General features: G+C 33.2%; 1 protein-coding gene across 4 annotated transcripts in view; it reads right to left on the bottom strand.

The window, feature by feature from the left end:
* The window catches only part of Vps13b (vacuolar protein sorting 13 homolog B), a 675,222-nt gene that overhangs the window by 604,251 nt on the left and 51,183 nt on the right, over positions 1 to 19,788 (bottom strand). For all 4 annotated transcript variants that reach the window (XM_033759979.1, XM_010619560.3, XM_010619559.3 and 1 more), the window contains exons 8-13: positions 17,699 to 17,967; positions 10,232 to 10,327; positions 9,662 to 9,784; positions 8,796 to 8,933; positions 7,792 to 7,879; positions 1,041 to 1,232 (exon numbers count right to left, since the gene is read on the bottom strand). In XM_033759979.1, coding sequence (XP_033615870.1) covers positions 1,041 to 1,232; positions 7,792 to 7,879; positions 8,796 to 8,933; positions 9,662 to 9,784; positions 10,232 to 10,327; positions 17,699 to 17,967 — 906 coding nt within the window. The remainder of the gene's footprint in view (positions 1 to 1,040; positions 1,233 to 7,791; positions 7,880 to 8,795; positions 8,934 to 9,661; positions 9,785 to 10,231; positions 10,328 to 17,698; positions 17,968 to 19,788) is intronic.

A 19,788-nucleotide genomic window follows, 5' to 3' on the forward strand; every position in this document is an offset into this window, starting at 1 on the left:
ATAATTAACTTTATAAGGTCTTAAGAAGTGAATCTGATGAAGGAAAAATAAAAACGGAGTGGGAAAGGGGGGGAAAGGGAACTTAAATGTATTACCATACATATCCCAGTTCCCTGAAGTGAAGGCAATCATTATGTACTACAAACACGTACTAATAAAAGTCAAAAAATAGTATTTTTATAAAATAACAGAATGGATATTGGGAAGTCAATTAGCTCTCTCTCTCTGTCATCAGACTCAGTATGGAGATAGAGAAATGGAAGATCAGAAATGTTAATCAAATTTTCCAAGGAGTGGGAGTCAGATATCAAATCATAATCTGACCCCAGAGACTTGAGTTCTTAAATACTATCCTATATTTCCTCACTATGATATGCTCTTCTACTATACTCGATAGTATTTTGCTGCATTAAAAAATAACTTTTTATGAAATTGAGATAACATATCTCTATATCATACAAAAAAATAGTTGTACAGTAAATTTCTTTTTACCAATATTACCTAAGTGTTATTGAATGTTAAATTTGTATGTTTAGAGGCTATCTTCGTAGTTGACTCCTAAGAATACACTAATATGGAAAAGTGTTCATATTTCATGAATCCACACTAGAAACAGCACCAAAAAGTATGATGATAAAATACTGGAAAATTTTCAAATAAGGTACTAAGGCAAATAATTTCCAAATCTTGACCTGTCCTAGAACTTCCACACAAAAGTTCCTTCTCCCGAGCTGGGTGTGTTGGCGCATACCTGTAATCCCAGCACTTGGGAGGCTGAGGCAGGAGGATTGCTGTGAGTTCAAGACCAGCCTGGGCTACATAGTGAGTTCCAGGTTAGTCTCAACTACATAGTGAGACCCTGTCTCAAAAAAACAAAAAACAAACAAAAAAGTTCCTTCTCTAAATTGTTAACTGAATACCTAAAAATCCTTACTGACAGGCTAAACATAAAGAAGGAAAGTTACCAAAACAAGACAAGTTGAATTACACAATCATTTAAATCAACTAACAATAGATCCAGAATTAAACCAAAAACAAACCTGGTTTTAGCCTAGTATATGGCTCATATTCATGTTCCAAGGCACAAACAATCATTTTCAAAATCCTATGCACTGCACTGCTGTCCAAGCGAAAATCCAGAGGACCTACAACAAGGCTTTTAGTAGAATTCTCTTGGACTGTTCCCAAATCTTCATTTTTCCCTGAAGAAAAGTCTTGCTGATTTGCAGAGCCTAGAAGAAGTGAAATTTTACATTAGAAGTTTAAGCATCAATCAGATATATCAAATATACATTTAATATTACTCATCTCTCACTTTTTTACCTTGTAGGTAAATACCTCAAAATCTTAATATCAATTTTCAATCAGTTACATACAAAGAACCCTAAAGATCTAATAATTCTATATATGATATTATGCTGACTGGGTAGGGAAACTTAAGAGGAAACTACATTTTAGTACTAATTTATTTTAGGTGTTTCACTGAACATTACATTGTTTAAAATTATACTTTCACAAGGTACTTTGAGTGTTTTATAATGACCATGAAAATAATATCACCCGCTTTGAACGTTTTCCAGAATAAAATTACTATGTGTAGAATTCTACATCCTTGATCTCTCACCTGCCCTCATGTTGAAGAGAAATGAAAACTACTTTCTAAAGAAAATCTTCACTTTACCTACAGATATTCCTCATTACCTGGTATGTATACTTGTGGTATTAGAGATTTGTTATTTTTAAAAATCCATTATTATATGTGCTAACATACAATATTTTAAATTTTTCAGCCATTTTGTTCATTCAAACAAAAAGTGGAAACTGAGGTTTTCCAGGATTTAATTACTTTTAGAATCTAAAAAGACCTAAATAAACACAACTCTTTTTCTACACTTTCTAACAATTTTCAGAAAAAAACATCCCACACAAATGAGTTGTCAGGTATGAATAATCATCACATCTATTTTAAAGAATTATGGGAATTAAATAAGCTAACATATAAAACAGTAAGAACAGGTCCTTGCGTCTAAAACCAATAAACATTAGCTATTATCATCATCATTACTACGTAAATGAATATATATTCACAATTAAAACATATAAGTATAGCTACCTAAAGGCAAAAAAGGAATAGATGAAAACACTGAGTGTATGAATACATTTTAAAATTATATGTAACATTTACAATTAGTAAATTAATAGTGTAAATTTATATTTTCTCAAAAAAGCAAAGCTTATCAAATTAAGAAAGTAGATGCCTCGGTACTAAACCAAAAGCAAGATAATGATACCTACAAATCTCAAAATAACAATTTCCTCTAGTCAAGGAGGAAGAATGTGATAGGAAGATCACAGAAGAGGCTCAACAGATCTAACAGTCTTATTTCTTACTTGTGTGGAAATACACAGGTACTCACTTTATAATTTTTTGTTATTCTGTATTTAAATGTATACTTTTGTGTGCTTGTTACATTTTGTTTAAAAATAACAGCACTAAGATTCATATAATATTGAGGGCTACTCACAGAAATAAAAATTATGAAAATTTCAAAAATTAAATTACCAGCTTTTGAGAAAAAAAAATTTGTAAACAACTATATTTCTTGTCTCTCCATTGTTATTAGTACATGTTTATGATACATAATGATTACCTTCCTCATGGGGAATTGATACATGTATATAACACATCTTAATTCTTTTTTTCATCCTTTTCCCCTCTCCTTCCTACATCTCTTGACCCCCTTACCATTTGCAAAAGATCTATCTCTGTTTCCCATTATCTAATATTTTACTTTGCTCTTTATTTGTATTTGGGGTTTCTCATATATGAGGAATCATGCAATATCTAACTTGTATGTTTATTTCACTTAATACTGTAGTCTCAAGGTGCATCCATTTTCCTACAAATGTTTATTCTTCTTCAAGTTTATTCTTCTTTTTGGCCAAGCAGTACTTTCTTGTGTATAAATATATTTCTGTATCCATTCATCTGCTGATGGACATATAGGTAGCTCCCAAGATATAAATATTTTGAATGGTGCTACTATAAGCACAGGGATGCATCTATCAATATAATATGATGTCTTTAACTCTTTCAGGAAGATATCTAGAAGGGGAATAGCTGTGTCAAATGGAATTTCTTACTTTAGTGTTTTGAGGAATTTCATATTAATTTTCATAATGGTTGTACTAGTTTACATTCACACCCTTAATGTGGAAGGATTTCTCCCCTCTCCACATCCAGTCTCATCAGCACTTGTCATTGTTTGACTTCTTGATGAAAGCCATTCTTTCTGGAGTAAAATGAAATCTCAGTGCAATCTTAATTTGGATTTTAATTTGTTTTTCTCTAATGGCCAAAGATTCTGAACATTTTTTCATGTATTTATTGAACATTTGAAGTTCTTCTGAGAAGTGCTTTATTCACTTCAGTTGCCAAGTTTGGATCAGGTCTTTTATCTTGGGTGGCCTACTATTTTTAGCATTCCTTATACATTCTAGATATAAGACTACTGCCAAAATTATTTTCCTATTCTGTAGGTTATCTCTTCACTCTGCTCCGTTTCCTTTGCTGTACAGAAACTATTTAATTTCATATGATCTCATTTGTTAATTCTTGATGCTACTTCTTGCATATCTGGGGTTCCGCTCAGAAAGATCTTGCCTACAGAGAGTCCTTGTCTTCAGTTTTAACTTTTATTTTCTAGTAGATCATATTTCTATCTTCTAGAAAATGCAGAAGCACATATACAAATCACAGGGATGATAACAAAATGTTGATAAAATTTCAGGGCTAGCTTCTTTTACTTGAAAGATTATATATAAGACATTAAACTGAACAAGAAAAATCCTACTGGCTTACAGCTGGTAACTACAATACCTACTAGCTTGTGAAGTGCTTAGAGCACAGACCTCTGAGGTGTATTTTAATGCATCTAATTACCTCAGAAGTTTTCCTTTCTTATCTCTAGCTTTCTTAATGATTATCAATATTTAATCTGGTAAACTATAAATTTTATTTTTAAATAAAACATTGGAAACTTCTGAGGATCTTAAGCAGGAGATTAAATCAAATTGAGTGTCATACCATAAAAAGGTTGAAAAGTAAAGTCAACAAGACTATTAAAGAGGGCTACTAGGGCCGGGGATTTAGTTCAGTGGTTCCAGCGCCTGCCCTGAAAGTGCAAAGGCCCAAGTTCGATCCCCAGTACTCAAAAGAGAGAGAGAGAGAGAGAGCGCTACCAGAATCTATAGATGAGTAGTATACTAGATAAGAGTGTTAAGAGTGGAGATTACAAGAAGTGAACGGATTTTAGAGACAAACTTTGACAAAATGTGATAGAAAGGCAAAAAAGGAATAGATGAAAACACTGAGTGTATGAATACATTTTAAAATTATATGTAACATTTACAATTAGTAAATTAATAGTGTAAATTTATATTTTCTCAAAAAAGCAAAGCTTATCAAATTAAGAAAGTAGATGCCTCGGTACTAAACCAAAAGCAAGATAATGATACCTACAAATCTCAAAATAACAATTTCCTCTAGTCAAGGAGGAAGAATGTGATAGGAAGATCACAGAAGAGGCTCAACAGATCTAACAGTCTTATTTCTTACTTGTGTGGAAATACACAGGTACTCACTTTATAATTTTTTGTTATTCTGTATTTAAATGTATACTTTTGTGTGCTTGTTACATTTTGTTTAAAAATAACAGCACTAAGATTCATATAATATTGAGGGCTACTCACAGAAATAAAAATTATGAAAATTTCAAAAATTAAATTACCAGCTTTTGAGAAAAAAAAATTTGTAAACAACTATATTTCTTGTCTCTCCATTGTTATTAGTACATGTTTATGATACATAATGATTACCTTCCTCATGGGGAATTGATACATGTATATAACACATCTTAATTCTTTTTTTCATCCTTTTCCCCTCTCCTTCCTACATCTCTTGACCCCCTTACCATTTGCAAAAGATCTATCTCTGTTTCCCATTATCTAATATTTTACTTTGCTCTTTATTTGTATTTGGGGTTTCTCATATATGAGGAATCATGCAATATCTAACTTGTATGTTTATTTCACTTAATACTGTAGTCTCAAGGTGCATCCATTTTCCTACAAATGTTTATTCTTCTTCAAGTTTATTCTTCTTTTTGGCCAAGCAGTACTTTCTTGTGTATAAATATATTTCTGTATCCATTCATCTGCTGATGGACATATAGGTAGCTCCCAAGATATAAATATTTTGAATGGTGCTACTATAAGCACAGGGATGCATCTATCAATATAATATGATGTCTTTAACTCTTTCAGGAAGATATCTAGAAGGGGAATAGCTGTGTCAAATGGAATTTCTTACTTTAGTGTTTTGAGGAATTTCATATTAATTTTCATAATGGTTGTACTAGTTTACATTCACACCCTTAATGTGGAAGGATTTCTCCCCTCTCCACATCCAGTCTCATCAGCACTTGTCATTGTTTGACTTCTTGATGAAAGCCATTCTTTCTGGAGTAAAATGAAATCTCAGTGCAATCTTAATTTGGATTTTAATTTGTTTTTCTCTAATGGCCAAAGATTCTGAACATTTTTTCATGTATTTATTGAACATTTGAAGTTCTTCTGAGAAGTGCTTTATTCACTTCAGTTGCCAAGTTTGGATCAGGTCTTTTATCTTGGGTGGCCTACTATTTTTAGCATTCCTTATACATTCTAGATATAAGACTACTGCCAAAATTATTTTCCTATTCTGTAGGTTATCTCTTCACTCTGCTCCGTTTCCTTTGCTGTACAGAAACTATTTAATTTCATATGATCTCATTTGTTAATTCTTGATGCTACTTCTTGCATATCTGGGGTTCCGCTCAGAAAGATCTTGCCTACAGAGAGTCCTTGTCTTCAGTTTTAACTTTTATTTTCTAGTAGATCATATTTCTATCTTCTAGAAAATGCAGAAGCACATATACAAATCACAGGGATGATAACAAAATGTTGATAAAATTTCAGGGCTAGCTTCTTTTACTTGAAAGATTACTACTTCATATATAAGACATTAAACTGAACAAGAAAAATCCTACTGGCTTACAGCTGGTAACTACAATACCTACTAGCTTGTGAAGTGCTTAGAGCACAGACCTCTGAGGTGTATTTTAATGCATCTAATTACCTCAGAAGTTTTCCTTTCTTATCTCTAGCTTTCTTAATGATTATCAATATTTAATCTGGTAAACTATAAATTTTATTTTTAAATAAAACATTGGAAACTTCTGAGGATCTTAAGCAGGAGATTAAATCAAATTGAGTGTCATACCATAAAAAGGTTGAAAAGTAAAGTCAACAAGACTATTAAAGAGGGCTACTAGGGCCGGGGATTTAGTTCAGTGGTTCCAGCGCCTGCCCTGAAAGTGCAAAGGCCCAAGTTCGATCCCCAGTACTCAAAAGAGAGAGAGAGAGAGAGAGCGCTACCAGAATCTATAGATGAGTAGTATACTAGATAAGAGTGTTAAGAGTGGAGATTACAAGAAGTGAACGGATTTTAGAGACAAACTTTGACAAAATGTGATAGCAGATTTGGATATTAGGAAAGAAAGTTTGTCATGATGATATTTGGGTTACAAGCTTAAGCAACAAGATGACAGCATAATTTTCCAAGAAGAGGTGGCTGAACACAGAAGAGGTAGTAGATGATCATGGGGATATTAATAATGTAACTTTGGATATATTCAGTTTATGTATGTGTGGGTATGCATGTATGTTATAGAAGTAAAAATGTCAAGTATACACTGGTTATTTAATTCTGAAACTTTAAGAAGTTTAGCCTAAAAATACAAATGGGGTAGTAGTGACATTGGAAGTTACTTAAATCCACAGAAAATGAAATTACTTTGAGAGAGTTTCTAGGGAAAGAAATCCAATGACTGAACAATGAAATCAGCTTTTAGGGCCGGGGATTTAGCTCAGCGGTTCAGTGGCATGCCTTGCAAGTGCAAGGACCCAAATTCAATCCCCGGTACCCCCCCAAAATCAGCTTTTACAAAATATTACAAGTAGGAGAAGGCAGAAAATTATTTCTTTCCTATTTTCTTCATGAAAAAAATTCTAAAAATGCCTTTCTTCAAAATCAACTCCTCTGTGAAGTCTGCCACCCTTCAAATAAAAGCTGTTAAATTTCTCACCTGAACATCTCTTCATTCTATTTATACTACTGTTCTAAATGCCTACTTGGCAGTACTTACAGGCTTCTTGAGAAATGCATTCAGAGTACCTAACATATCATCTATCACATGCTAACACTTGATTGAGCTGACAGACCAAGACAAAAATCACTTACACATGGAAATCTTTAACGTGAAAAATTATAAACAAAAAGAATCTATTTAACTTTTCAATGCAATAAAAGACTGAAATAATAAGCATACAACATATCGATGTGCACATAAGAGTGAAATTTTAGAAAATATTATTTCTTAATATAATAAAACAAAAATAACAGTAACTAAAGTGAACAATAATAAAACCTATAAGTGTATAATCTCTGAAAATTTTTATTTCCACTTTTCTGCTTTAAACAATTTTTAATAAAAAGAAAAATATACAAACTTCAGAAAGTATTTAATAAAGAAAAAGAAATTTTTATTCTTTATTTTTCCTTGCTATTTCTCCTGAACCCAGGCCTTGCACTTGCTATGCAAGGGCTCTACCACTAAGCTACATTTCCCAACCTTTTTTTAAATTTTCTGTTGTTCATGAAAGACAATCAAAACAGAATGAAACTGATACCTTTGCCACTAGTGTTCTCCGTTGTATAGAGGTAGTCCATGTAAAAAGCCCCAAACCTTTGCATTCCAGCTATCTCAGTATATGTCTCCTGCCAACAAAGCAATGCAAACACATTACATAAAGAAAATGAGTTTTAAAACCTCACAGGTCAGATACTCATCCTTACACAGACTGTATTAACTCAAAGGGTTACCAAAAACAAAACAACAGAGGTTATCCAAAGAATTACTTCTAAGAAAGGTAGTATTACCTCTGCTAACCACATAAAAGGACACTGATAATTCTACTAGACATTTGACCAACTTTATCAATAATGTCTAGTTAATGAATGCCTGTAATGTAGCAGATAATATACTCAACCTTTATCACTATCACAAAACTGACTAAAATGTACACTCTCAGAGCTACTCACCAAGTACACCTCAATACACTCATATGAAACAATTCAAAAACTAAAGATACATTAAAACATTCTAAATGCATGTTAATTGCACAGGTAAATATTAAATTTTTAATTGTAAGAGTAAGCCTTAAAGAAAAAGTTAAAATATAAATTATTCTATTATATTTATGTAACTTTTTCACTTTATTTTGTAAATTTAATAATATTCCATAAATATATTAATATATTCTTACATAGAAAATTGAAACAATAATAAAACATATATACAGTGAAAACTGAAATGCATTTCTTATCAGTACCACATTCTACAGGTAATGGAAATTAATAAACATAATTCTACAAGTTTCTTCCATGAATATCTTAAGAGTAGGATATGAATAAACAAACTATGGTCATATACTCCATAAGAGTAAATGCCTCCATGCATTCCTATGCCTTTCTAGGTGTAAAAGCTGGGCAAAAACATTCTAAATGTTTCAATAAATAAATAAATAAATATCATTCAGAAAATATTATTTAAGAAGATGGCAATCACCAATATTCACACAATGTGTCCAACCAATCACAGCATAGAATTTTTCTCAAAAACAGAGTCTCTGACCTTATGATGAGCTGAGTCCAAGATAAATTCTGCACGAGTACCATTATTTTCTGGACTTCGATAATCAAACAGTGAATTTGTAAGGTAAGTCAAACCTTTGGTACTTAAATTCTCACCACAAATGAAAAAACTGGCTTCCTGAAAACAAATTAAAATTACTGAACAAGAGGAAAAAGCATTAGACTAAAAAAATAAAATAAAACTTTGGTCTTATAACATCCATTCAGTAGTTAATAGAAATTATTAAAACTTGAGGTGCTATGAAAAGATAAGGAATAATAGGAAGAAAAGGGCCAAAGGTGTAGGGACAGTGAGAAGGATAGGGAAAGGGGAACAAGGGAAAAGGAAAAGAATATGAGAAAATGTAAAAATGGAATTAAAGTGTTTGAAGGTGAGGAGGGGAGGAGGGGGTGAAGGGAGGGTGGGGACAAGGGAAATAAATGAGAACCAAGACCTGGCATGTAATGGTACAAGATCCCAGTAATGAATATAACTGTACTGTCTACCTAGAATGTACCAATAAATTCAATTTAAAAGAAAAAAAAAAGATAAGGAATGCTGTCTCCATTTTCACTACCTACTTTGGGAGAGAACATTTTAACAGACCAAAAGGGAACTCCAAGTAGCTATCATAAATAAGAAAGAAGAAATTGGAACATATTTTGAGCTACTGTCCAGGTGTTAAGTGCTACCAACTTTTTAAATTCCCCTGAGTTCTATAACTTTGGGGGAGAACGCAGAGGAAAACTATAAAGCTCCTCTCTCAAGCCAGAGACATATGTAGTCTTGTAAATTTTATAAGGTTAAGCACTTCATTATCCCTGCATCCTATCCAAGAAAGGGGAGAGAGGGAAATTTTGACTTACAGCTTCACTTCTATTCATATTCTCTTCAAAATCTTTAACACCCATAATTCCTTTAAGACACAGGGCTCGACAACCTACAAACCCAAGCTGGCAGTCAAAGAAAGGTTCTCCCATCATAAGGGCCTATGAGAGGAAAGGAAACATTAAATCTGAGAATTTGAATTTATGTCAGGCTATCCTTGTACAATTCCTAACTCAGTCAAACATCTTTAGGATTATGGCCTTTCCAAATTTATTTTTCTTACATCATAAACTGTTAAAGAATATCCTTTTTTGTCTCTACCCTCAAACATCCGTATTCTCAAATGACTGGCACTTCATGAACATGAACACAGATATATACCCCCCACATATGGACAAGTTTAATGAAAATATGAAAAATTCATCTGGCATATCACGGTAAAATATTAAAGAATAATTACTTCAACCAATACTACTCACTGCTAAAATAGAAACAAAACTACAACTACACATTTTAAATATACTATGATAAAAGCCTTATTAACTGTAAATATTAACTCTAAGAACATATAAAGATTTTTAAAAATATGTTTAGTGCTGAAAGATTACCTCAATTGTAGTTCCTTCTTGTTCCCAGCATAACACTTCTTTAGACTTTACTTTCTGAGGACTATAATAACTATTCTCAGCTTGCATTTCAGTGAGCTAAGAAAAGTAAGAATATCAAGTAAATCAAAACTAGCATTAACTGTCAATAAACTGTTGGTATTATGATGAACTGATGAAAATAAGCTTCATTTTAAGATTCAGGAAATTTAATTATTAAGCAGGAAAACAGGTGCAACAAAAACAGCTGTAACAGATTATCCATGAATAAAGGTTGAATATGACACTTTGAACTTATTTAAATTCCACTTTTTAAAATTCCTTAATATTGCTTTAAAAACTAAAACTGTGTGCAGAAACAGTCTGACTCAAAACAGTTCATATATTCTACCAAAAATGTACATATATCATAACCTCAGTTCATTTCATTTTCACCAGTATATTCAGCCACATTCAGTTTCAATCATTTCCAAGATTCCTCACTTTTCTAAGATAAAGGTGTGAAGAAACTCGGATGCAATGGAACCTTGTAGTTGCTATGAGGGAGGTATAATCATAAGTGTTCTTTATCAAAGTATGTCTCATACTACATCTCCTAGAAACAACTACTTATTGAGTATCAGGTAGATAACAAATGCCAATCTAAATGCTGACAAAAGAAACTTAACTTTCCCCAGAAGCTTACAATGCATTTTTTTGTATGTGCAAAAAATTAGAAAATTTATTGTTTAAATGTACTTCTCTAAATATAATATGGTACTTCAAATTTGGATCATGGCACATAAAAATAACTATCAGTATTTTGGTCAATTAACTGATGGAATTTAAGAGCAAAGCATCAAACTAGGCTTCTTAGTTCTGACAAATGTACTTTGATAGCACAAGACAGCAAAAAGTAGAAAACGGGTAAAAAGTAAAAACTCTCTTTATTCTTGGTAACTTTTCTTTAATTTTAAGATCATCCTAAAATAAAAAACTTTTAAATATAAAAAAAGAACTACTGTATTCTTCTTGGGTTGACCAATGTTTCAGTTACCCTTATACGGATATACAATATTTTACAATTCAAAGATAACAAAGTCAAAGATAACATATTTTTAAAAAATTAAATTAAACCAAATAAAAGTTACTGTGGAGAAAAATAAAATTTTTAAGCATAAGTACTATGTATTTATATTGATAACTAATTATTTTGATTTTTATGTATTACATTTTTCACATAATATAAGGCCCTATTTGTAAGATATTTTTAGTGATGGAAAACTCAGTGCTGCTGTTTTAAAATATAATTCTATAAGCTAAAGTGCTTAATAAAATTGAATTTTTTAAACTTGATCACCCATCAGCTGTCTACAATTACTGTTGAGAAAAAGCAATTAATTGATTAAAAGGACTCAAACTTTACAAGAACAATTTTAAACATTATTAGGAAAATGCGATGTTAATTTGGCATGATTTTTGTTGGACTGATATCCACTGTTCAAAATGCTAATGTAGAAATATGACCTTATTTTCTGAGCAAAATACGAACCACAAATTAATTCCATACATTATCCAAGCTGAACAATGAATTCTAATGTTTTCCCCCTAAACATCAATATAGTTCCCACAGAGAAAGCTTCAAGAAACATAAATGCTTTGAAAATTTTAAAAGACATAGTGATTAATAACAAATACTGCCAAAAATCCATAAAAGTTTTATATATAAATGCCTATTCTGATTTGGTTGAATGCAATTCTTCTTAGCAGTATAACAGTAAGTATACCAAAATAACTTTGAATTTGAAAGTAAATATGCAAACATCACCAGAAAAGATGGTACTTAACTAGTAAGCCTTGTCTTTTCTTACAAAATTTATTAAAAATAAAGTATCCTGAAATCCTGAAGCCAGAAGTTTAAGAACTCCTAATCTATTGGTATAGCTCATTAAAGCTTATGAGAAATGACGGTGGCTTGCACAATATGATGACTCACTGGATGTGATAGTAGGAGAGAAAAAGGTACGTAGAAGGCAATTGAATGGCTAAAAATGTAAAAAACGGGGAAAAGCAGGACTGAAGGAAAAAAACTGGTTTCACATGTGGTAAATAACTACTAGTTATGCAAGTGATGACACAAAAGAAGCAGCTGAATTCTAAAGTCCAAGCACAATAATAAGCAGAGGCACAAACTAATTCATTTGTTTTTTTGTTTTTTGTTTTTTGTTTTTTTGAGACAGAGTCTTACTATGTAGGCTGGCCTGGTACTCATGGCAAGATCTTCCTGCCTCAGCCTCCTGGCATATGCCACCACACCCAACTATAATTTGGCATTCTATCAGCATCAATGTAATAGTTCAATTATATCTTTGGAACATGTAGATAGAAAAGATGTTGATCTCATTATAGTCTAATATCTCAGCATCCTCAGCCTCGTCAGCCTCCCAAACATCTCCATCCCAGTTTATGGTTTTTCATTTGTTTGTTTGTTTTGGCACTGGGGATCAAACTCGGGACCTTGAGCTTGTGAGGCAGGCAGCACCACCACTGAGCTAAATCCCCGGCCCATCCATCCCAGTTTATGGGATCCCATTCTTTTCCAATCAGAGCCCTCACTTTTTTTACTTCAGATACTTTCTGAGACTGAGCAATAAACTTACTCTGTGTTTCAGCCAATACAATTATGAGGGTCTGTGTTTGGGTTTCTGCAGTCTCAGCCCCACAACTAAAGGAGAGGAAATTCTCTTTTAAGACACACTTAGAAACTTTTAACTATTTTAGGTGTGTCTGAAGCTAGGAATCTGAATCTTTGAGCTCCTTCTTTTCCTTTGTTAGTTTTTCCTCACAGAAGATTACCTATGGATGTTTGAGCTCACTGTTTTTCTTCACTAGTTTATCCAGAGATACTAATAGCAACCAGCCAGCATCATTATATTTCCCATTCTGCCAAAAATATTCAAAAGTTTCATATGGAGTGGCCAAATTCCTTTACATTTCACAAGTAGTGAATTAGTATAATTAAATGAATCTACATCACATACATCTTTAAACAGTTCACATCAAGGACTATCAGTATTCACCACAGCACTAGAATGAGACCATGGCACCTACACATCTCATCAAATTAGAGAGCCAACATTTAAAGGTTAGACTAAAGAAGTGGAGTAACCAGATTGTGCAAAAACATCTGCTAAGTAAGAAAAATCCAAGAAAAGTTTCTAAAGAAACAACTATATTCACTCAGTCTACATATGTTGTACAATATAATATATATATAGGTATTTTTCCAAAAACCGGTAAAAAAAAACAGAACAGATACTGTGACGCACCATCCCTCCTTGTTGCTACCTAAATTCACCTCCAGGTAATTCTGCTCACTAGTAAAATTTTGGTCTTAGATTCCGTCTCTCCATTGCCACTGTCATTATTCTTGGTAATTTCAATATCCACAGAGATGGTCATTCCTAAACTCTCAGTATCTTTTCCTCCTGCTCTGCAATGATCTCATTCTCTATTCTACCTTCACCATTCATCTCTACTCAAGTACTATAGTAGAATATGACCATAGAAAAACACAATCACAATGGCTGCTGCTGCAAATTCATGATCATTTCTGTCTTTTAGGTCTCAGTGTCCCTAGCAAACATACCATATACTCACACAATTTGCTCTTCATTCTCCCTGAGATGACAGTTTTACACCTTCTTTCCCCCAAATCTTCACTTTGCTTCCCCATTCTTACTCTGAGAACTCCTCAAAAATAAAAGCAATCTGAAGAAAATTTCCAAAAGCCTCAATATTTTATCTACATAACCACATAAATAGATGCCAGATCACAGTATTTTCTCTCCTGCTGTCACTAATCAACAATCTGTTTCCCCATCAGAGACCATCATCAGATTCTTTACTCCAGCAATTCTCCCCATTATGCCTACATCATCAGTTTACATCATCATCAGTTTGGTGATGCCTACATCACCAAAAAGGAATGTCTTGCTAACTCCAACCTTGAAAAAAGAAAAAAAAAAGCTTTAGTTTCCATTTCCACGATAGATGATTGGTCTCCCCATTTCTACGTTCCCCTTTAAAATAGAACATCTTTAAAGAGTTTTCTATATCATCAATTCCTCTACTTCCATATATATTGACATGGTAAAATGTACAAAATTTACCACTTTAACTATTTTCAAGGTGTAAGTAAAACATGTTGTATAACTTTCCCCACAATCTATTTCCAGAACTTTCACATCATCCCAAGCAGAAACTCAATAGCCGTTAGGCACTAACACCCCACTCCCCAATCACCAAGCCTTTGGTAACCTCTATTCTACCCTCTGTCACTATAAATTACCCTATTCTAAATACTGGATATAAGCAGAATCATACAATATTTGTCCTTTGTTCCTTACTTTACTTTGCAAAATTTTTCAAGCATTTAGCATATATTAGAACATCATTCTTTTTAGGACTGAATAATATTCCACCATATCACAAATTATTCATTCACTCCTCCAATGGTAAACATTTTAACTGTTTCAGGTTTGGACCATTGCAATGGAGTATCAGTTTTTTGGGTGCTTTGTGGTACAGGGGTTTGAACTCATGACCTTGTGCTTATAAGGCTGACAGTGCCACTGAGCTAAATCCCCACCCTGGATTATCAGTTTTCTTTTGGATATATACCCAAGACAAGGTTGCTACATTACATGGTAATTCTGTTTCACTTTTTGAGAAACTACCATTCCATAGTGCGTGCACTGTTTCACATCAGTACCAGTCCTTCCATTTGCTACTCCAACTAAGATTCTACTAGCTTCCTATCACTGTTCTGGTCAAGATTATCAATATCCATATTGCTAAAACCTAAGACTCATTCTCAAAAATGACATTCTTCTTCCTTTTTAAAACATTTATGACACTTGGCTTCCAAACAAACGCTCTTTTGATTTTCTGAACATACTACTAATCACTTATTCTCCATTTTCTTTTTCTTCCTCTTTGTAACTTTTTAACACCACCATAACCCAGAGCTGCATCTTAGAACCTCTCCTTTTTCCTGTATACATCAATTCCAGATAGTGATAACTATCAAATTTCTACACTTAGACCAAATTTCTAATCTGAACTCCAGATTCATACACCCATGGCCTGATGAATAATGTATAATAAGCATCTTAAACTTGTTCAATACCAAACTCCTGATCTTCATCTCAAACCTAGTTGTTTCAGTCCTCACTTCAAAAACTCACCACTCAACCTCTACAACTGCTCAAGAGCCAATTATGGATTCGCTTTATTTCATTCATGACTTACAATAAAATCTATTGGGAAATCTTACATAGTTGACCTTCAGAACACATTCAAACACTAATCACTTTTCATTATCTAGACTTGCCTCCATCCTAGACTCAAAATAAAAAAAGAAAAATGTAAAGAGCTGGAAATGAAGCTCAGTGTGAAGACTCTAGGTTGATCCTCAGGACAAAGAATGAATGGAGGAAAGAAATGGAAGGAGAGGGGAGGACCAAAGGGAGAGGGAGAAAAAGAGGGAAACGAAGAGGGAAGGGGAAAAGGAGGGAAATAGGAGGAGAAAGAAAGGGAAAAGGAAAAGAAGGGAGAGGAGAAGTAAGAAGAGGAAGAAGAAAGGAGAAAGAGAGGGAATGAAAAAAGAAAGTAGTCCCAAAAATGACTTAGTTTTATAATCTCTAACACTGTTATAAACCCCAATTACCTCTCTGATCTGATATCATGTCACTTTTACATTAGCCCATTTTGCTCCAGCCCAGCTGACTTTGCTATTCCTTGAACTTTTGGGTGCTCATATTTTCTATTCCTGAAATGTTCATTCCTACAGTAATCTACAAGGCTTCCTCTTTCACAAGATTTTGCATATACCCTCACAGTAATATATCTCCTTCACCCTAAGAAATTCACTGATCATCCCATTTTAAAAGGTGCACAATCTCTACCCTTTAGTAAAACACTATTATTCCTCTTCCCTGTTTTTTTCCTATATAACTCTTACCATCAATGGTATCTATTTGTTTATAATGACAATTTAGAGGGAGGCAGGGATTTATATCTGTTCACTGCTACATCTCTAAAGACAAAAGAGTACCTGTAACACAGTTAGCATTCATAAATATTTGTTGCATGAATTAAAAAAGTATTCAGAGATACTGTGCATGTATGATAATAGCACTATAAAAAGCCAGAGCAAAGAACCCAAAATTCATGTCAGGTTGTATCTGAGCAGAATAGAAGGCAAAGCATCATCAAAGAACATGTAAGGAATGCCAAAAGTACTAGTAACCTTATAAAACTTGAAGTAAAAGGGGTTCACCTTACTATTTTTTAACAAATACACATTACATACCAGATTTTGAATATATATTTTACATGCATTTTTCATGTTGGAAGCAATCAAAATGTTAAAAATAAGAGTTAGAAGAGTATCTACAGAAGAAACTGAAGCTGAAAATAGTTAGAAGAAGATCTAAATAAGAAACTGGACTGTCTTAAAGAATGAAAGATGAGAAGTGAAACTGTCTATAAGCAACCCTTCAAAGAAACTTCATTATGGGATGCTAGCGAAGATGTGGAAAAAAAGGTTCGTATATACTGTTGGTAGGAATGTAAATCAGAATGGCCATTATGAAAAATAGAACTAAGAAGATATCTACAATACCAGCTAAGCCACTTCTGGTATATATCCAAAAGAATTAATCTGTATACTAAAGAAATACCTGTATGCCCATGTTTATTGCTGTCCTATTCACAAGAGCTCAGGTGGATAAGCCTGTGTCCATTAACAGATGAATAAATATAGTAAATGTGGTATATATACACAATGGAGTATTACTCGGCCATAAAAAATGAAAACTTGTAATTTGCAGCAAAATGGATAGAACTACAGGAGATTATATTAAGTGAAAAAAGCCAACCACAGAAGGCAAATACTACGTGTTCTCTCTCATATGTGGAAACTCAATCAACCTGAGAGAAAAGTGATTATTAGACATAGGGGTGCAGGTGGAAAGAAGGCTGGTTGAATTTCTTCAGTATACACTGTATCCATGCATGGAAATATCACACTAAACTCCATTACTATGTACAATTAATGTGTGGAATTTAGTACTGTTATGAAAGAGATCACGAAAATAAAACAGTAAGCTACAGGAATACGTGAAGGAAGATATTTTTTAAGGTACATTTTTAATAAAAATATTAAAGCATATTTAAATGCCAGTAATGTGGTAGAAAGAAAAACACCACCCATAAAGCTGATAAAAAAGAAAAGTGGAGATGGCCTAAGAGAAATCAGGAGTCAAAATTCAAAGAACTCATCTAGACACCATAAAATTTTATGAAGAATTATTACATTCTTATACTTGCTGAACACAAAACCACCTTTTAGCTAAACTAGAATTATATAATCAGAATTTAAGTATTAAAGTTGGCAAATATTAACAGCAAGAGAAAGAAACCTACTTTAAAAGTCACAGTTGCCTTGGTACAGTAAAATCCTACAGAAACAATAGGATCCTTCAAACTTGGTGCTTTCTGCTGAAGCATGGTTGATGCAGGATCATTTCCAAGGTAGTCTTCCTCACCATCATCATAACTCACAATCGCAGGCACAAGTGACCACGCCCAGGACACCCATCCCTGTGACTGCTCATCATCTTGCTGTGAATACAACTCTTGGCCTTTGTATTGAGCAGGGAACTGCATATCTATTCTTGTTTCATCTTCAGCACCTATCAAGTAAAACAGTCACTTTAATTAAACCATAAGGATTAAAGGTTTATAAATGCCTTAAAAATGTTCCTCATGGTAATAAGCGAATTAATAAGATCAATGTGTGTAGGTATATATATAATATATAATGATTTTGTCAGTTGTTCTTAAAAAGTTTTGTTCTGCTACATCCTTCCACCTAAAAAAAAGGTGTATAACAAATCATATATGTAATGATTACTGTTATTATAGAAAATTAATAGTTCTCTCAAGGTTCTGCGTATTACAAAATGTCAATCTCATCACGAGTTAGGGTTAACGTTATATGGGCAGTCGTCTATCAAATGAACATAATTTTAAATATGTTTAATAAATACAAAAAATTTTTAATTTAACATTTCACCTATTTTTTTAAATCAACAACAAAACCTACATCTAAAAATTAAAGCTATGAGTTGATGACCTTCTTCAGAAACATAATACATGCTAGAAAAGATCCAAGAAAACTTTTTCATGCATCCAATTAAAAGAAATTGGCAAGGGGAAAAAATGAGAACCAAGACCTGTCATGTAAAGGTACAAGATCCCAATAATGAATGTAACTCTACTGTATACCTAAAATGTACCAATAAACTCAATGAGGAAAAAAAAGAAATTGGCAAATGGTTCTAGGCAAAGTGTATAGCCAAAATAAAAATCATCACAAAGAATGAAAGTAAATGTTACAAAAAATAATAGTGTTGGTGACTCCTTATTAGTGGGTAAAATTTACAAGTATCTCTACTATTCTACAATTGAAAAATTACTGCAAGAAATATCTTCTGTCGGTCGAATGTGGTGGTGCACGCCTGTAATCCCAGCACTAGGGAGGCTGAGGAAGGAGGACCACTGTGAGTTCGAGACCAGCCTGGGTTGCATAGTGAGTTCCAGGTCAGTCTCAACCACATAGTGAGACCCTGTCTCAAAAACAAACAAACAAACAAACAAAAAAATCTTGTTAAGAATTGCAGACTAAAGATACTTTATTTCCATTTTTTCATTTTCTCATATTTTTTTCTTTTCCCTTATTTCCTTTCTCCTACTCTTCCCACTTCCCCTGCACCTTTAGCCCCTTTCTTCCTATTTTACATTGTCAATTATACCATTAGGATATTATGTACAATTATAGTTTTTCACACCAGAGAAACTATTCAGTATTTACACATGTGTAAGGGAACAAAGACCTGTCATGTAAAGGTACAAGATACCAATGATGAATATAACTGTACTGTACACCTAAAATGTACCAATAAATTCAATGAAAAAAAAAAACTTTTTCAAAAAGTAAAAGGGGTTGGGGAGGCAGCTCAGTGAAAAAGCCCTAGGTTAAATCCCAGCACGTGTGTGGGAGTTGGAGATAGTCCTGAGGAGAAGTTTATAAACTTTCCAAAACAATTTAAGGAATCGTAAGGTAAGAAAATTAATTTGAACTCCTCTGCAAGGAAACAGTGGAGGTCCTTACATCCTCACTTAACATGCAAGAAATACCTAACTACTTCTAAGGTCACAAAAACCAAGAGTTATAAAGGAAAATTTTAAAGTTACATTTTATTAAAATTTAAAACTTCTGCTCAAGAGACAGCTATTAAAAAACAAGTAAGAGGTTCGGGGATTTTGCTCAGTGGTTCTGCTGCCTGCCTTGCAAGCACAGGACCCGAGTTCAATCCACGGTACCAAAAACAAAAACAAAAAACAAGAGGGCTGGGAATTTAGCTCAGTGGTTCTGCTGCCTGCCTCGCAAGCACAAGGATCTGAGTTCAATCCCTGATACCAAAAAAAAAAAAAAAGAAAGAGGGACTGGG

The sequence above is a fragment of the Fukomys damarensis genome, unplaced genomic scaffold (assembly GCF_012274545.1).
Source record: "Fukomys damarensis isolate Sample0158 unplaced genomic scaffold, DMR_v1.0_HiC HiC_scaffold_5, whole genome shotgun sequence".
In the NCBI taxonomy this organism is placed as follows: domain Eukaryota; kingdom Metazoa; phylum Chordata; class Mammalia; order Rodentia; family Bathyergidae; genus Fukomys; species Fukomys damarensis.